This window comes from Crassostrea angulata, chromosome 10 (assembly GCF_025612915.1).
Source record: "Crassostrea angulata isolate pt1a10 chromosome 10, ASM2561291v2, whole genome shotgun sequence".
In the NCBI taxonomy this organism is placed as follows: domain Eukaryota; kingdom Metazoa; phylum Mollusca; class Bivalvia; order Ostreida; family Ostreidae; genus Magallana; species Magallana angulata.
This window is the reverse complement of record NC_069120.1, coordinates 12,817,501-12,836,140: the sequence shown is the minus strand read 5'-3', so window position 1 is coordinate 12,836,140 and position 18,640 is coordinate 12,817,501. Positions and strand designations below refer to the sequence as shown.

The 18,640-nt window shown below is 34.9% G+C and overlaps 1 protein-coding gene across 5 annotated transcripts in view; it reads right to left on the bottom strand.

Annotated features, from left to right (window-relative positions):
- The window catches only part of LOC128166558 (nucleolar protein 4-like), a 34,809-nt gene that overhangs the window by 10,971 nt on the left and 5,198 nt on the right, over positions 1-18,640 (bottom strand). For all 5 annotated transcript variants that reach the window (XM_052831813.1, XM_052831814.1, XM_052831815.1 and 2 more), the window contains exons 2-4: positions 15,975-16,118; positions 11,302-11,556; positions 1,947-2,046 (exon numbers count right to left, since the gene is read on the bottom strand). In XM_052831813.1, coding sequence (XP_052687773.1) covers positions 1,947-2,046; positions 11,302-11,556; positions 15,975-16,118 — 499 coding nt within the window. The remainder of the gene's footprint in view (positions 1-1,946; positions 2,047-11,301; positions 11,557-15,974; positions 16,119-18,640) is intronic.

The window sequence follows — 18,640 nt, the reverse complement described above, 5'->3', positions numbered from 1 at the left end:
AATACAATTTCCAATTTAACATTTTTTCAATTAAATATATTTGATATGTTATAATACAAGTTTACAAAAGGGTAATTTCTAACTATTTTCAGTTTGAAATATTTCCAAAAAAAGATAAGAAAATGTTTTTTAAAAATCCTTAAGTTTTAGTGGTATCGAACCCACAACCTAAAAACCCAAGCTCTATAAAGTTACCTTATGTCTGGTGCTCTTACCACTGAGCTATTTCATTCACAACATTGTGCATTGTTTAAATGCTATATGTGACATTGGCCACGAATTTACGGACTTGTATTATTTTTCTAAAACGTTCAATTGTTGGGCTAGAAAATGACATTTTTAAAGTATAGTGGGTCATCTCTCCACATTTTTGTTGATTAAAATCGGTTTAAATTCCATTAAACCGCATTTAGACTATGACAAAAATATGGAGCTCAGACCCACTCTATTACAGAAAAGACATTGAAGTTATAAAAACGACACTATTTGGAGGTTTTGACACGCATACGCCAGTTTAAATCAAACTATTACAAGTATTTAAAATATTTAACGGTCACAAACCGATGTTACGTTAAATATACACTGTTTTTAATTATTTTTAAAAAATTATCAAATTTAATGATATTTTAATTTTGCAGTATCTAATCATTCCTCATATGGGCATTTTACACGCCTTATTCACCCATCTTCTTTGAATTTACTGGATGGGTGTGAATACAAAATTTAAAACATGACAACTTGTCATGTTGTAAATGTTGTATTTTCACCCACCCAGTAAATTCACAAAGTCATGTTGTAATTTTTGTATTTACACCCATCCAGTAATTTCACAATTTTGTAATGTTGTAAATTTTGTATTTACACCCACTCAGTAAATTTACAATTTTGTCATATTGTAAATTTTGTATTTACAATCACTCAGTAAATTCACAATTTTGTCATGTTGTTAATTTTGTATTTACATCCACTCAGTAATTTCAAAATTTACATGACATACCACTCTCCTCTTCAACTGTAATATTTATGAGAACGCGGTGAAAAAGATACACTGACATATTAAACGTGTCAAGTGTTTTAACATCTTCTCGAATGTTTCACCGATACCTGTACAGGCCCGAGAGAGGAAAAAGAAATAAAAATAACAATACCTAGTCAGTGACCTTGTTTGAAGAACAACCGAAAGTACCACATAATAACACGCTGTTATAAAACAGTAAAGAATACTTATACCATGCCCTTTATCGTGAATCTATGGAAATCTTGCTTTTATTAAAATCATCCGAGAAATCATGAAACCCAGTGATATTTTTTGGCAAACATCTTAAGAAGACATCATGCACGCGCATTAGGTGCGATAGACAATGATGATTTAATTTTGAAGATTGAGCTGACATTTTCATTTAACCTATCAGAATTTTGTCAGGACTGGTATATTGACCTCGTCTTTATTTTTTGAAAACAAATCCGCAATACCTAGTACGTGCATTTATACATGTAAGTCCGATTTTTTTCAATCTGAATTCGACGATCCCTTAGATGTTTTAAACGTTTACGAATTGTATATGTTAATGTTTGTTATATTTAATTTTCGATTTATTAAGACTAAAATATATCTTACTTTTCGCATTTTTTGTAATCAACATGTCATTAATGTCTAATGATAATTTCTACGCTTCATAATTAAAAAATAATAATAATACGCCTTTGTACAATTCAGATTTAAAATGAACACCAACTAAATGTATACCATATAAATGAATACTTTATTAATTTTAAAATAAGTTCGATAACATCTTTATTGTTTCTTAAAATCTACCAATCGTTTGAAATACGGTTACATGTATGTACATGTACAGTGAATGTACTTTGATTAACATAGGGTGTGGCGAAATACTGTTGAATAGAGAGGTGGAAGCAAAGTTGATAAAGCCTATAAAGAGATTTACCTTCTTTGGGAGTGGATCTATTGTTGGTGGTGGTATCGTCAGATAACGCTGGACTTCCGTCCCGGCTTTCTGCTGTGCTGTCAACACTGGACATACTCTCCTAAAAAAAACAAAAACAAACCATTCTTTTATAATTCATTTGTGTCATATTTTTACCTATTTCTTGTGTGGAATAAGAACATCCGCACCAAATAATACTGTTGAATTCACGTGACAGACGTACTGAACCCGTTATCTCTCTCTCTCTCTCTCTCTCATCATTACATGTCATATTAGGTAAAAGACGTTTAGATCTGCAAGTGAAATTGCTGGGGGAAATGCTTATTTAAAATAATATCGTGTTAATGTTTCCCCTTTTCGGCAAAGAAAAAAAATCCACCGATCACCTTTGTGTCTACCAATTTTTAAAAAGTCCATTATCCGTCTGACTAAAACCCAAGTTGCTATGCTGGTTTTTGGTTAAGTCAGTACATACTCCTAGGAATCAATAATTCTGAGACTCTGATTCCCGTCAAAATCTCTTAACCGATGAAGCCCCAATAGCACACCAAGATGTAGCCGAGTTTTTGTATTGTTTCAAAATTGCTTCATGCGTAGCAGCGGAATTATAAACTTCGACAAATATCCCCTTGCGATAAATAGATAATAGAATCTGAAGCTGACATAAAATTTGTCAAAATATGATCCTGCGCCCCGAAGCGACCCTCTCGTTTTGTTCGCGATGAGGGTAACAGCTGCGAAATGCGGCACAACGGGACCCTCTCTGCTATCAGTTTGTACATGGACCAAATCCTCTACAAAAAATCAATACGGAGACAAGCCTCAGTGCCTCTTTGCTCTCTCGGTGAAATACGGTTCCCCCTAATATATTTGTTCACAGTGTCGCCCGTTTTTTTCCGATAAAATTAGGAGACGAAACAAGGCCTCTCAATGCCCAAAAGATTTTTTTTTCACTCATCAATTATTTAAATATGTTAACTATGATTTCATTTGTCACCCATGTAAAAGGAGTCTCATGAACACCAGCGATTAAATCACCTGTATCAATTATCGGTTTTTCCTTACCTGCACCCATGGAAGCTTCTGAGCTTTAAGCAGACGATCGACAGCTCCCTAGTGTCTTACCTGTATCGTGCGTTTAATTAATTGAAGAAATGTTGTCATTCCCAACAATAATAAGAAAACAGACAAAAATCGTCACCAGTATATAAGAGTATTAGCACTATCTACGAAAAATCCTCGGTCCTCTACCGATTCTCCGAGATTTGTCAATAGATTCTAATTTTGGCACGCGCTGGCTCGCGCCTTGTGCCTGTCAGCCATTTTAGTGGTCCTTGTGAACAATAGCATTTGTAAAATACAGTGACACAAACAGGGAAAATCAATAAAAGGTAATATGAAATATAAACTTAAGATACAGGCACAATTTTCGCCAAGACAAAGGTGAGATTTACCTCGACTTTCGACTTTTCGGTCTTGTTTCCCTTTTTTGACATCTTTTTTTGCCAGCGCCGACCCTCTTTCTGTTCCGATCTGACCGTTCCTGATGCTGGCTTGCTAATAAGAGTCAAATACGGGGCACTCTCAACAAAAGCGCGTGGTAGCTGCGGCGACGGTATTACCCGATACTTAAAACTGAGGACTGATGTGTTCCTATCGATCCATACACCTGGCACCAATACGAATTTTATGGGGCATTTCAAGGTGAAAATCGAATGATGTGGGAGAGGTAGACAGCGAGAGAGCAAGGCTTCTACACCAAATCCATTAGAGAGGCAAAAGCCATAAAAGTAGTTCCAAATCCGTTCCCAATTCAGAGAGAGAGGAGAGTCTCAGACGATTCCCCTATCATATCGATCGGCGAGAATCGTGCGGGCAAACGGCAGTTTTCCAAATATTCAACAGGCGGGTTTTTTGTGACTTCCCTTAATAATGTTTGCGTGATAGGAGGGATAATCGTACCCCATTAGCAACCCCGAGCCATGAAAAAGAAACCGAGAGAGGACCAAGCGATGCCTCTCCTTGTGGGGAGAGAGTCTATTGATTGGGCCATACGGCATCTGTTTGGCACCCCTGTTCGCCCCGCAGCACCTTTCGTAAGCCATCGATTATACGCTTATTAGAACAGGATCACGGGGTCTGAGAGAATCAGTTTTTGTCTCCTATTATGGCATAGCCCAGTGTTGATATTTCCCTGGTTTCATTCAGACAAGTAAAATTTCTATCTCAAACCCCTGCTACTACCTTAAAATCTATGATTTCATCATAAAATATATCCCATGTTTTGTTCGCAACTGCGGAGGTGCTTATATGTTTAAGATTCAGAAACGCTGATATTGTGTAGAAAACTCATTTCATTCTCTTGCGAAGGGTGTGTGGTTAACAAACTAACAACCAGATCCACATCGGAGTTGTAAATATGATTATTGAAACCATAAACCTTTTAATTTAATTTTTTTTTAAGTTTTAATTAAGAAAATTTGTCATATGTTTTTAAACAGTTGCTTTTCACTTTTTCTTTTACGTTAGAATCGCCTAAAATTGGCCCTGAGCATATTGCACTTTTAGCATTTTTTTTTGTTCCTTGCATCATTATACCACTTAAAAATGTTTAAATGTAAGTTTTCCTACATTTCCCCGATAACCCCTGACGCCATTATCGAAATCAATCGAAGTTTAATCTGCTTTCTTTTGTTTCTTCTTTATTTATTTCATTTCTTTGGATTTTTTGATATATTTACAGTCACTTTAACATTTGAAGGTTGGTTTAAAAAACACAAAATTGTTCAGAAATGTTTGGTCCGTATTTGATTTTAAATTTTAAAAAATCAGCCTTAAAGATTAGATCGAAATCATATGCATGTATATATCATTAAATACCGGTGCATCTGGTTGCGAACTTCAAGTTAAAAATAAACAGTATTATATAAATATTGGTTTTGATGAACACGAACAGCATCGCTTTAAAATTATCTCACCTTGAAAACTCACACTTTACAAGAGTATTACTCTGTAAGAAATAGCTCAAATAAATGTAAAAAAAAAAACGTGTCTTACCAAAGGCTTACTTTAGACAAAATATTCTACTAGGCAAAAGGGATCCAGACGTCTGATAAGTATTGACATGTGTGTATCTTGGAGACCAAGAGCTTCTCGAAACTTCCAGGTGTGTCAGGTCAGCTTAATTATCACTTCACCCAAAGTTGTTTTGATATATGTTTACCATAAGCATCTTCAACTTTTTATTATTTGCTCGTAAGGTATATGAAGACACATCTTGAATATTAGAAATACTCTAATGGTTTCAAAAGGTCTTTCATCTTTTGAGTATGGCAACAGAAAATAGGAAAATTATCCTTAACATCATTCAAGACTTTAAACATGCATCCGGAATGACACGTTTTAATAGACCAGGTTGTTTTGAACATCCGCCGATTTGAATGTCACGTAACTGCGATAATAAAAATGGTGGCGGCATAGAGAAAATAAAGAATTGTAATTTAGGATTAATTTATATTTGATGACTGTAGTAAAAAATCTGCATTTATATAGAGTGTATCTTACATGTAATATATAAACATAATGATAGTTCATGAAGAAATCGGGTCTTGCTGAGAGGCTGCATGCTCATGTAGGTGGTTACATTCCTCTGCGCTTGCGTGACCATGAGGTGGAAGGAGAACTAAATATTTTTGTGTTGAGCCAAACAGAAATTCTATTATTTCTATTTTTAAATGGAATCATTTACTTTTAAAATTCGTAATTATACCCCATGCAACAATGTTGCGAAGAGTATAATGTTCTTGATCATTCTCTCACTCGGTCGCTCCCTATTTCTTTCATTTATCAATAGTTCATTAAAAAATACGTAAAACTCGTGTAGAAATTTAAAAAATTGCGTTAATCAGTGCTGTGAGCGTAACCATGTTTCTTTACGCATGCACTTTCCCCATACCCTGCACAAATTCGCTTATTTACGTTCAATAGTAAGTTTCCGATCTAATACATTAACAGTCAGGCACATGAAGTTATAGATATTTCTTAATCAAAATGGTTAGAATCCTTTTGTGATATTTATATCGCGTACTCTTGTATGTAGCTAATTATCCCATGATTACGCCGTCTGCTTACGTTATATTGTGAAACAATTACAATTGAAAAGAAATGGGTTAACATGGTTTATTTCATACTGCATTAGATGAAAAACATTAGGTATATTGATAACAAAACTACCATGGAAATACCTGTTTGCTCGATTCTCTTAATGTAAACTACATTTGAATGATAAGAAGTCATATTTGAAAATATAGACGCAAAAGAGTATGATATTAATGCTTGAAATTATAAAATGCTAATTTATAGAAAACAACCCTCATCAGACAAAGCAAACACAAGAGAACAGGTGTCACGACCATTGTACCGAATAAATCTGTAGCGACTCCAAACGATGGCCCACTGGGCATCGTTCATAGCGGCTATTGCAAGTAAACTGTTTTGTTAATTTAGGAAACCAGTTTTCATTCTAATGGCCTGGGTTCCCGGTTATTTTCTTACATAGCCTATCATATAGTCTTTTTACTAAGACTATATAAAACAGGAATTTGTCATCTTGTGTTGACGCAACGCTCTATCGAGCGAAAACTCGCACGGCCTTTATTATTAAGAACACTGGCGTCGGAAGCAACTTGAAAGTGGGGGGGGGGGGGCTAGACTAATCCTCAGAAATATTGAGAAAAAAGTAATTCCCAAAATCATGGAAATCCTAATCCGTGGGGGGGGGGGGGGGAAGTATACCTATTGGTATATACTTCCAAAAGAAAAAAAAACCTTACTTACCCAAAAATGTTCTTCCCAAAATCATGAAATTCCTAATCCGGGGGGGGGGGGCTACTACGCTTCTGAATCCAACTTCTCAATCTCTTTCAAGGTAAATTTAGGAACAATAATCTTTCCTGCGAGAAAAAGTGGGGGGCCTGAACCCTCTATCATGCTATGTTTCTAATGGTTAGTTATAACTTTGCAAAAAAAGTGGGGGGGCTAAGCCCCCCTAGCCCCCTCGGTTCCGACGCCTGTGAAGAAATAAGGAATCATTCTTTGCGTATTATGAGGTGATAATCTCGATCCGGGCGTGGTCAAATCCAATTTGACCACGCTCCGACTGAAATTAAAACAACAGTTTAAAACCACTATATTTTTTTCATATAGCACATACCATTGTGTACATGTGCGACGGCCGTCGCACATATACTACGACGCGGCGCAGCCAATGCCGTTTTTTCGGTTATACTATAAGACACGCCCTTTTTTGTTTCACTCATCATTTCTGATATTATTGGGATATAGGCTTCAAAATTGATCCCTAATGTTATTACAGACAAAGACTGTTGAAAATGTAAACATTGTAAAATAACTAACTCTGGAGGGCTGTAATACTGAGCAAGGTTTTTTAATACAAGATTTAGTAATAGATATTAAATGACAAATTTACTTAAAATATCAAAAAAATAACTCTTCTTTTATTATAATACCTTTTTCCTTTGACACTACGAAGCCTATCCTATAATGTGTCTTTAGAATTGTATTAAGTTTCCATTTGTATATTAAATATGTTTACAGTTAAAGACACCTTATGTCCTCAATAATTGGCGCTACAAGTACATTGAGTTTTAGTGAAAATACAGCTTTTATTTACACAAGAATACCCCAAAATAAATTGTCTAAAAATAATGTCCTCATTATACTTTCACAAGGGTCATTGGGATGTTATAAAAAAGTGCAATTTTTCTAATTTTTTTTTCTAAAACTTAGCAGAAGACACCAATTCTTCATTATATTTTTGAATAGAAAAATATGTCTTCGGCCGTCACACACAATGGATTTATTATGCAATTTAACATAATATCTATTAATTTTGTTGTGGGTGAGGGCTTTGGACACAGTTTCCCCCCCCCCCCCCAAAAAAAAAAAACAATGAGAAAATGTGCCAATTGTTGTCAGTGACTTCATCTAAGGAATACGACAGAGTTATTATTTCTTTTTGTAACCAGAATAAAAACGCATTTCCTGGCACATTTTGCACACGCGGTTGTATATGTGTATTTTCATAAGATTTAAACAACTTTTAAATTGAAGGACATATGTTGAAAGAAACTGCACCTTTTTCTTTGCTCGGTTCACTCGAAATATCAGCTATCATAATGATGGTCGAAATAAATTAATTTGCTTAAAAAGAAAAAAATATTGTTTGTCCCAACACACAAAATAATATTGATTGTTCGAATCAGAAGCAAAACGCGGCAAAGCAGTGAATCTTATAGCATGGTTTTTCCCCCCTTCACAGAAAATGTATAAACATATTCTAAGATGCACTTTCTAACTGCAAATTTCTGACCAACATTTTTAAAGTGATTTCAGATTCAATTTATTGGGGGGGAAATTTGTATATTCCGTTAATACTATTTTTAGACTGCGATAGTAACCACATGTCAAAACATTCTGGTTTCCAAGCATTTGCATTTCCGGATAAGTCCTTGCTGCTTTTGATGAGGAGATGATCCAAAATATATCCAGAAAGTTAATTTCTAGTATGCATTTTTCTATATTGGCTTTCAAAATTAAACAGTGAAATAAACATTTGGAGCTACTGTCAAGTTTAACGAGCGACCCTTGCTTAGTGTACCGACACATAGCGTAATATTCATTCAATAAATTACTTATGCTAGCATCTACATATTTTGGATTTTATAATATATAATTTACGCTTGCTCAGAACAGAATGAAAGGATTTTGGTAAAATGTAGTCATAAACTATCCAGTCTGAATGTTGATCAGGTTGTTTGCGTTTACAGTATTTTAGTCTAGTATTTTTTGTTATTTCTCGCAAGGGACTATCATGACGCTACATGTATATATCTTAAAGAACAGCGCAAACAACTTGTAAAACCAGTCAAAGAATTCTTGTGAAAAATTCTGAACAAGCATTTCCACTGTTATATTAAACTGTGCTAGATATGTTACACTTTATTAATTATTAAATATTTTTTTTAGGTTTGACTAAAGTATAGTCTCAGTTTATGGTCTTTGAACGCAAGATTCCATAGGTATTTATGCAGCTTATTCTGCTAATCGTTAACCATGGTAACTAGCTGTTACATAAGAATAAGTTAATACAGCGATGTACATGTATACACAACGTGTAGGTCGTGTGTTAAAGGAGACTGGATAGTCAACAAATTAACCTTCAGATCTACCTCAAATTTTAAAGATATGATTTGTTAAGCTATAAACTATTATTTTATGAAGGAAAAGCCAAATATTTTACCTTTTAAATTTTGGAATTTTCCGATATTTTTATGTAGAGATCTTCTTCTACAGGAGATCAATACAGTCTAAAATTGGCCATGACCATCGAACCCTCTTATTAAAGGAGGAATAACACATCATTACCAAATGGCTGACCTCTGATCGAAACGACATTTCGTTTTATTAAAAGGATTTTATCATTAACACATTATCACAACATTAATATATTTAACTTATTCCATAGCAGAGTGGATAGTGTCGAGCTTGTGTTCCGTACATCCCGAGTTCGAATCCCCCAGGGGCTTTTGTTGTTTTGAATTTAATTGAATTTACTGAATTTAATTTTTTAGGTATTCATTTTTTTACCCCCAAGCTACAAATCTTTGCTTGTTTGACATATGTACAGTCAATTAATCATTATATCTTTCATAATCAAATAGTTTACTGTTAATTTAAGTGACCTTTTCTAGGCGTGTTATTCCACTTAAAGTCAATCTTTAAGATTACAGAGGCTTTGTTGTCGGATATCATTTTTTTTATAAACTATTTGTTTCTAAAGACATAAAGATCAAAATGTAAATTCGGTTTCTTTGTTTAACAACAAATAAAACTGCTGAAAAATATTTAATGCACACATAATTTACATTGTTTTAAATGGCAAAAACACATTCTCCCTGAAAGGATTTGTTACAACAAAAAACACGTATAAATTGATTGATTCTGATTATCATTTCATTTTTTCTTTAGAGACAAATAGTACAAGATCTTTAGTATTCGACAACCAAGCCTATGTATTAGCCTAATTTGAAAGTCGTACGTCTGAACTGTCGAACATTGACGCGCAAACTGACAAAAGCGAAAGGTTACTAGTATTTATCATTCAGTACATTCCTGGTAGTGATACGTTTTGTAAATCACTCGTTTAATTAATTTGTAAGTAATTCAAATTAGCTAATTCTTATAAAAGAAAAGAAAAAATCGCGGTCGATTGACGTCTATAAAATCCTTCTGTTATTTTTATGTCGGAAACCTTTTATAAATAAAATATCAAGTAACTGGCCATCATGAGTTACAATGTACAATGTATATTCGACATTATATAAATAGGAAACCATTGTCAACCGACGCGAAGCGGAGGTTGACAATGGTTTTCGAGGGGCGTCAATTTCAACTGTTATCCCCCCAAACAGGCACTGTTTATTTTATTATACTGAATGTCTTAATTTTAGAGATTTCTTTACTGCTTTTATATAGAAATGACGTGAATTCCACGGCGAACCGTACGCGCATAATTAACGCGCATGTAACAATTCGTTGTGTTACCCCTTTCCAAGTATGTTGCTAACGCTGAGGGTAATAGACCGGATTATCAACTGCGTCTAATCCAATCAGATTTCAGTATTTAACATGAAAGTATAATAATACACATTGTGAATAAAAAGTTGAATACCTACAATCGCATTATATCTTTACAATTTGTTTTATATTTGTTGTATAGGATAAACATCCTTTATGTTATACACATATTAACTCTATAGTCTGTCCCAAGTTATTGTTTCCATCACTTTTAGATGATTTTTAATTAAAATAAACATACACGTCAATGAAGTGCAATTCAAGTTGATAAAAGGGGAAAAATCCAAGATTCCTTCATTGCAACACCATCTGTTTCTACCCGGAGAATGCCACAGGAACGAAAACAAACATCTTACGAAGATTCAAAATCGGAAATGTTTACAATTTTTTTTCCATTCGGAAGTATCGGGACACCTCGCACAATTTTTAACGTTATCATCCGGATACTTTCATGTCTTTCGCCATTCAAAATCCCCATGGACTTTTTATCTTGCACTGCGTTATCCAACTTGAAGCGACAGAGAGGGCGTTTTAAAACAGATAATCTGGTCTTTTTTCATTCTATTGAAAGGATGTAGTTTGGGCACAAAGTATTTATGTGATTATCGAGACATTACGCAACAAGTGGTGGAAGCAAAAACTGTGGACAAAGTATAGATATATGTGAATCCCTGATTTTATAAATTTTATGAATCACCTCGTCCGTCACTCCAGTGTCCATTGCCATGCCCTTCTGCTTCATGTGATTCAGGTAGGTCTGGGTGATTGGCACGCTGAAGTCGATGATTGGGGGGTCCTCTATCGACGCTTCCGGTTTGTACGAAGATTCACAGGACGCGTTACTGTGGGTTTCCTCTGTGGACGTCACGTGCATTCTCTTCTGGCAGTCTGAGCAGGACATCAGAAACCTGGTGACGGCCTCCCTCGGCAAAAATGCGTATGTTTCTGCAATCTGATCACAGAGAGAAACACAAGTTGTTATGAATTTTTTAAATCAGGAATCGAGTCTATAAGGTATTGCGAATAGCAAAAAGTTATATTTCCATTAATTTAAAAATCTTTGTTTTTGTAGGGTAGATAGTTGAAATATTAAAATGGTTACTAAAGAGACAACGAACTTCGTGTATATTTCATTGGGGCGACATCTGAATTTTTGAATAATTCTTCTCCAAAACCGCCATTTGACCTCTACAGTTTTAAAGTTCGTCAAAATTTCCATTCTTAATAACTGTTATTGTGACACCAAATTAGCAAAATTCTGATCTTTGATTATGATTTGGTGTTAAACTAGGTTATGGATTTTGTGGATGATGACTTCATTCTTCCAATAAATGATGTCATCATAAAGACAGGTCCACAACATATTCAGTAAGAGAATGGCAAAGGCACCTGACGTTATTTTTCTCGTTATGAAAACTATACAACGACCATTAGGTAAAGGGTATAATTTTTCTTTACGAGAAATATAAATAACGTCAGGTGCCTGTGAAGAATTGGTTTATCGGGAAATGGAACTGAAAATCTCTCTCTCTCTCTCTCTCTCTCTCTCTCTCTCTCTCTCTCTCTCTCTCTCTCTCTCTCTCTCACCAAGGAGTAGGTTGCAGTCTACATGTATATGTAACTCCCAGCTTATAATTAACGATCGCTGTAATGGGGACATGCTTATTTTACATACATCTATCCTTTTTTCTTTTGTACACCAAATATTCTTTCTTGCGACCATAGGAGGGGAAGGATGAGGGACCGGTGTGTGTGTGTGTGTAGGGGGGGGGGGGGTTGATAAGACGTTGGTAGTCGGGCACTATGCGAGACAACCCTTGTTCCTGTGATTAGTGCTAGGACTGAAAAACGCACTCGCAATCTCAAAATAACATTTAATGCGAGTTATCGAACGTTGTGCATGTAAAACCCGTTATATAAAGACTGTTAAAGAAGCTTTGATATTCACACGAATCCTTAAACTTTAAATAATCTTGTTCAATCTTTATTTTCGGACTGGGATTTTTTTTCTCTAAATACATGTTGTCGCCCCGGATAGGACAACGAACTTAGTAATCCTCGACCGTTTCCATAACGATGCATCTACGTTCTTTATGAAAACGTCCTATAGATAGTTATATACGTAGATAGATATAATATTTCCAATGTGGTGGTTAATAATAAATATTTTGAATTAAAACATTTCATTGTTAAACATGTGCTGAAATTATTTGTAATATTTGTCATTTTACTTCGCAATAAATCTATTAGTAAATGGTTACTTATATAATGTGTTCTGTAAAGACTGTCCACTCTGTGAGAAAAAGAACTGATCGAGGCCCGTATAAGCCCGAGATTGGTTCTTTCACTCGTGTACTAAGCAACGCCATCTCATCCTCTGTTGGAGAGAGCATTTTATTTAACAATATTAAAGGACTGCATATATTCTAAGTGATATTATGGATATGGAGGGGTTGTAATGATGTGCCAAATTTTGATAAATTTCCGTACAATTGCTGAAAAGCATATAAATGTAAGTTATAAGGAATCGTTCTTTGGCTATTATGAGGTGATCAAATGCATTTGAACATGATCAAATCTATAATAAAAAAAAGCCCTTAGGGCTTTATATTTTATCACCCAACCGTATTTGATCACATTAGAATGCTCAAAAGAATGATTCCCTATTCCTTAAATATACTCTATCGGTCTTTATAGGCAATGGACATTCAATTACATGTAAGTCACATTTTAGCAATAATACACGAGATAAGGAAACGTTGATACACCATTGCTTTCATTATTTATTCATTCTTTTGTAATTAAAAAATGTGTAATTTTATTATTTAAAAAACTAATTTTCTAAGAAATAGGAATTTAGACTGATTCTATAATGATGTATTAGTAAAATAATTTTTTAACATGATTTTTGTCAGAAAAATATCTCTAAGGTTGAGATGGAATTTCTTACCACATCCAAACGAGATTTCTTATTTTCAGAATTAAAATTATTAACTTGGAAGCACTTTAATCTTCTGGAAAATGAATTCTTATAAAAACATATTTCGCCAAACATTAAATTTGCTTTCAAGCATGTGGGTATATAGTCATTAATAAAAACGCGACGGAATAGAGGAAAGGGTTACTTTTAGAAGGAGACATCAAACTGTCATCAAAGATCCCATTGTTATGTGTGGACAAAAAGCATCGTCTCCATTACAGATTCTTCCTGCATATCGTTTCCTTTCATTATTTCCTTTTAAGAAGAAACCATCTCTTCTCTTTGTAAACAGAGAATCAATTGTAGAAGGGAGAATGCGATTTTCCTCTTTCGGGCCATATTCGACAAAACGAAGTGAAGAACTTCGTTTGCTAATTACGAGAAAATAGGGTTTGCGTCGTTTGAAGCTTGGAAACTTGTTATCGCCGATTTATCGATTCCAAGAGAGCTGCATCTTTTTAACATTTTTCTCGTCAAATAGCAATGGAGAAGTTGTGCGACTTCCGAGAGCGAAGAAATTTTGACGGGTTTCAACTAATCTTCGGATCTCGGCATCGAAGATTATTCGGAATTCCATCGCGAGCTCCGCGGGATTAAGCGAGACTTGGTCCTCTGTCAGCTCAGCGCTTGAAGTGGGAGTCGGCGTGTCACCTCGAACACTGGAGCCGGAATCTTTATCAACATATAAATTGTCTTCTTGGGGACACTAATAACACAAAAACGCGGAAGCCCAGAGTTTACAATGTGAACTTTAGAATAAAACATTCTTCAAGTGTACATCGCGGGTTATGTGTCGTAGAATTTGAGAAATCGCATTGTTTACCACGTTAGTATTATCCGAGGCTTTGTAAATCGATATTAATCATTTCGCCCAATTTTGGAACATTAAACTCTGAATTTGAACTTTTTGTTCAAATATGTTTAAATCACAGAGAAACCTTTTGACGATCACCAATGCATTTGACAATTTGGTCGGTATTTGCTTTATGCAAAACTAATTAATATATAAATCTATAATTGAAAAGAATATGTGTACATGTATTATTATATAGGAAATGCGATGAGGAATGTGTTCGGTTTGATTTATTGGAAAATATATCATTACATGTACAATGTAATAACAATTTAATAACAATTTAATAGCATTAATCTACGTATACATGTATGTATTTTTCTAAAGATAACTGACTTATTGATTGGCTGTTGTTTCTTGGTATCAAGGAGGCTGGGAAGACAATGAACAATTTGCAGCATGCTGTTACTGTCCAAATCTCGTGACATGGACTTAAACCAAACCCGTCATCACCACAGATTTAACCACAAACTTAAAATTTCTTATCTTTAATGAGGAAAATGTCTTTTCTAGATATAATGTACAAAGATATGTAATTTTTGGGGGGGAAGGGGGTTGAGTTGGTATGGATGATAAGTTTGGGTAATGTATTTTTTTTCGGGGGTGGGGGGGTGGGGGGGTGTTGATGTGGAGGATAAGTGGGGGGGGGGGGGGTATGTGCGTAACTTTTATAATGTCCTCACCAACGGCATAGTCGGCCACATGGGCTATATTCCTTTGTTCTGGTTGACTAAGATTGACGTACAGGGATGCGGTTCTACGCGTTCAGTATCAGGGTTTTATTTACTTCCCCCAAATGCCACCTTAATTTTCAATAAATAACTCAACTGTTTTTAACATAAACTTTAAGCAACTTTTGAAGAAAAAAATGTGTTTTTGCAGAGCATTATAGTAAAATAGTTTTTGAATCGTTGATAAATCAATCACTCTGAGACACAACGCCAGCCATTACTTTTCAGTGTGTGGGCTTTTGTTACGTTCGTGATTGATTTCGTCGTTCTAGATTGGATTACAATAGTCTTTTTAAACTCATTTGTTGAGTGTTAGTAGTTTGTATCCATATAATACAAAATTGTTTATGTGTATATATAGTATGTGTACACCGGTGTTGGTTATATATAATGTTTATATTTTTCTCGTCATTCAACACATATGTAAAACTATTTTTCCTTTCTTTCCCTATCTTCCCCTTTCACAGGAGGCTTACTATTTGACATCTTTGCCATTTTTATGTCAGCAAACAGCTCAGAAGATTCACTTTATCTCAATTTCAACTTACCTAAGACTCGGTCAACTTACCATTAAGTGGTAAGATTTACAGTTTTCCACAACAACTTACAGATCGTAAGGATTGATCACTTTACCACTAAATGATAAGATTTACAGATTTTCATGGTAAATTACCGCTCGAAAGTAATAATTGTCAATTTACCGATAGATGGTAAGATTTACCGTTTTCAAGGTAACTTACCGCTCGAAAGTAATAATCAACTTACCGTTAGGTGGTAAGATTTACCGGTTTCCCACAGCAACTTACCGCTCGGTATGTGCGTTTCTGGCCGGCGTGTTTGCCTCCCCTCCCGTCCATGTCGACATGGACACTGTATATGATGTCAAAAAACTCCTCCACCTTCGCAACTTTCTTGTAGTCCTTGTCAGTGTCATTGCAATTGGGGTCCGTCTGTGTTAAATACACAGCCATTATTACATATATAAATGAGAAATCTAGCATTCATTCCACTGAAGATAATTTTCTACATTATAGTGTCAGTACTTTCATTTTGATCCATTGATACATGTAGATGTTCTTTTGCACATGCATATCTTTAATCAATAGATTTAGTTCATCAAATCTTTGATTGTGTACATATTGAATGAAAAGAAGTTACTTAAAAAACTGTACATATATAATTTATCATTCTAATACATGTAAAACTTCGATATGACAATCTTAAATTTAATATGGAAGACTTTAAGTGGTTTTTAGCAAAACTCTAATGAAAGTGTGGTTTTTCAGGCACGTTGCATCGTTTTTGAAGGGGGGCAGGCTCATCCAAATAATCTTGACAGGCCAAAAAAAAAGGGGGGAAATGTTATTTTCCATAGTCATGAAAATCCTTAACCGTCCGGGGGGGGGGGGGGGGGGGGAGGAGTAAACCTTTAACTTCAATTTCACTGTTCATTTTCTTATTTTCAATTCAATTTTTTTACTTGGTCCCATTAAAGTGGGGGGGGGGGCAATTAAATAAATTTTTTGTATGTAAATTTAAGAAAAATCTTTGGGCTGCCCCCCATCCCCCATCCCTGATGCTACGTGCCTGTTTTTAGCCAAACTTGAATGAATGTGTCCTCAAAAATTGAACAATAAAACAATAATGGTACCATAACAGTTTCCTTTTTTATGAAAATGACGATTCCGCTACATGACTAATTGTATTAACTCTCTTTGTAAACTAACACGGGTTGTTGAAGGGTGTAGAAATCGATAAGTAGTTCAAATTCTCAAACAAACTGTGGCTAAAAATTTTTATCATTGTGTGTAAAATATTTCAACTTCATGAATAATGAAGATATTTCACTTTTTTACACAATTCAACTAACAGAATGGTCTTAGTAAAAACAAGTTCTGCGTTGTTTTGTGTCATATATCTAGTACTAAAGCAGCCCGTCTCCATTTGCATGTAGTTTCGTTTGGGGGCTGGTGAATTTCGCGTGAATTTTCGTGTTTCAGGGCTCCGAATCAATACGACACCCTCCAGTTCGAGGGAAAGCTTATATCCCGGATAATAAGGTCGACCGAAGTCAAGACAGACACTGTGTTCAAGCTCATATTGGACGACTAAAAGCCTGAAAGCTTGCTCTCCGCGGGGTCACTTGGCGGCAGCAGCTGCATTTATCGTCTGCTAATAAGGTAACAATTCCAAATGTCCCGGAGAGCAAGGAGGCGATATTAGAACATGTTCATTTTCAAAAGAAATCTAATTCGTGAGTAAACAATGTACTAAATTCGTTTCTTAAGTGATGATTGTGTTTATAACATTTTCAAGGAACAACGTTGCAACCATTTCCTGACATAATCATGAATTGATATTTTTTTCATTCACAAAGATATGAAAATGACTACGAGTTGTTAAGAAAGCTTCATACACGTACATACGCTATTTCCTTTCTTTCTCCCAAAAAAACTTTATATAAGGAAACAGACTGATTTCACCCGTAAATGCTATCAATATCTAGAAACAATAGAAGCAAACTAAATATACTTTTTTCTTATAAACAATTTAACATGTTCTTAGATTATTTTTTTTTATTCTGAAGCGAAATCAAGTAAAAACAATCTTGCTCCAATTCTATAGGGAAATAGTCTAGGAAAGGTCGTATAGTGTCTAAAATGGCGGTGTCGAGCAATTACAACTAAATTGTATTTTGATGTGTCCCAGGACGGAACTGTCACGTGTTTCAGCAAGAATTCTCAGGAAGAAATGTCGAAGTCAATGCCGGCAAAAAGGAGTCGAATTTCCCAACACTTGTCATCACGTTTTTAGACAAATGAGATTTATTTTAGCGCTCGTATTATTAAATCTCTTTTTTCTCTCCCTCTCTCTTTGTGAGTAGAAGCAGGCGGGAAGACGGGAGTTGCTGGAGGACAAACATTTTGTCGTTTGTTTTTGGAGTCCATAAAACACAGGGCTTAGAATCAATGACAGCAATAAAACGTGAAAAACTAATGTACTTTGAAGTTTATACATCAAGTAAATCCAGAATGCATGCGTAAGGCATATACATGTATATTTTAGACATGAATGTACAAATATTGAAGTCCATGTATAGTAACTATTTACAGAAAAAACCGATATAGCAAAATGAATGGCTTGTTTGGTTAGTAGACTTTCAGAGGTTTTCTTTTAATATTTTTAATTGGAGGGGGGGGGGGGGGGCTAGAAATGTATAGAGTGTTTGCAAGGAAAATGGTTCAAATTCAAAGTGCTAACAAACTGGTTTTTATTTCAAAGAGATTTACAGCTTGTTCCCATAGTACGTGTACAGTGTATTTTTGAAAAGTATGATTTTCTCATTTTTCACATTTTGGTAACATTTTTGAAGACTTTCTTAGCTTTTTTTTCAAATTGGTCATACCGCCTTCTTATAAATAAAGCTTGAGTGTGTTTTTGAACAAGGAACGTAGTATTTAGTAAGAGGGGT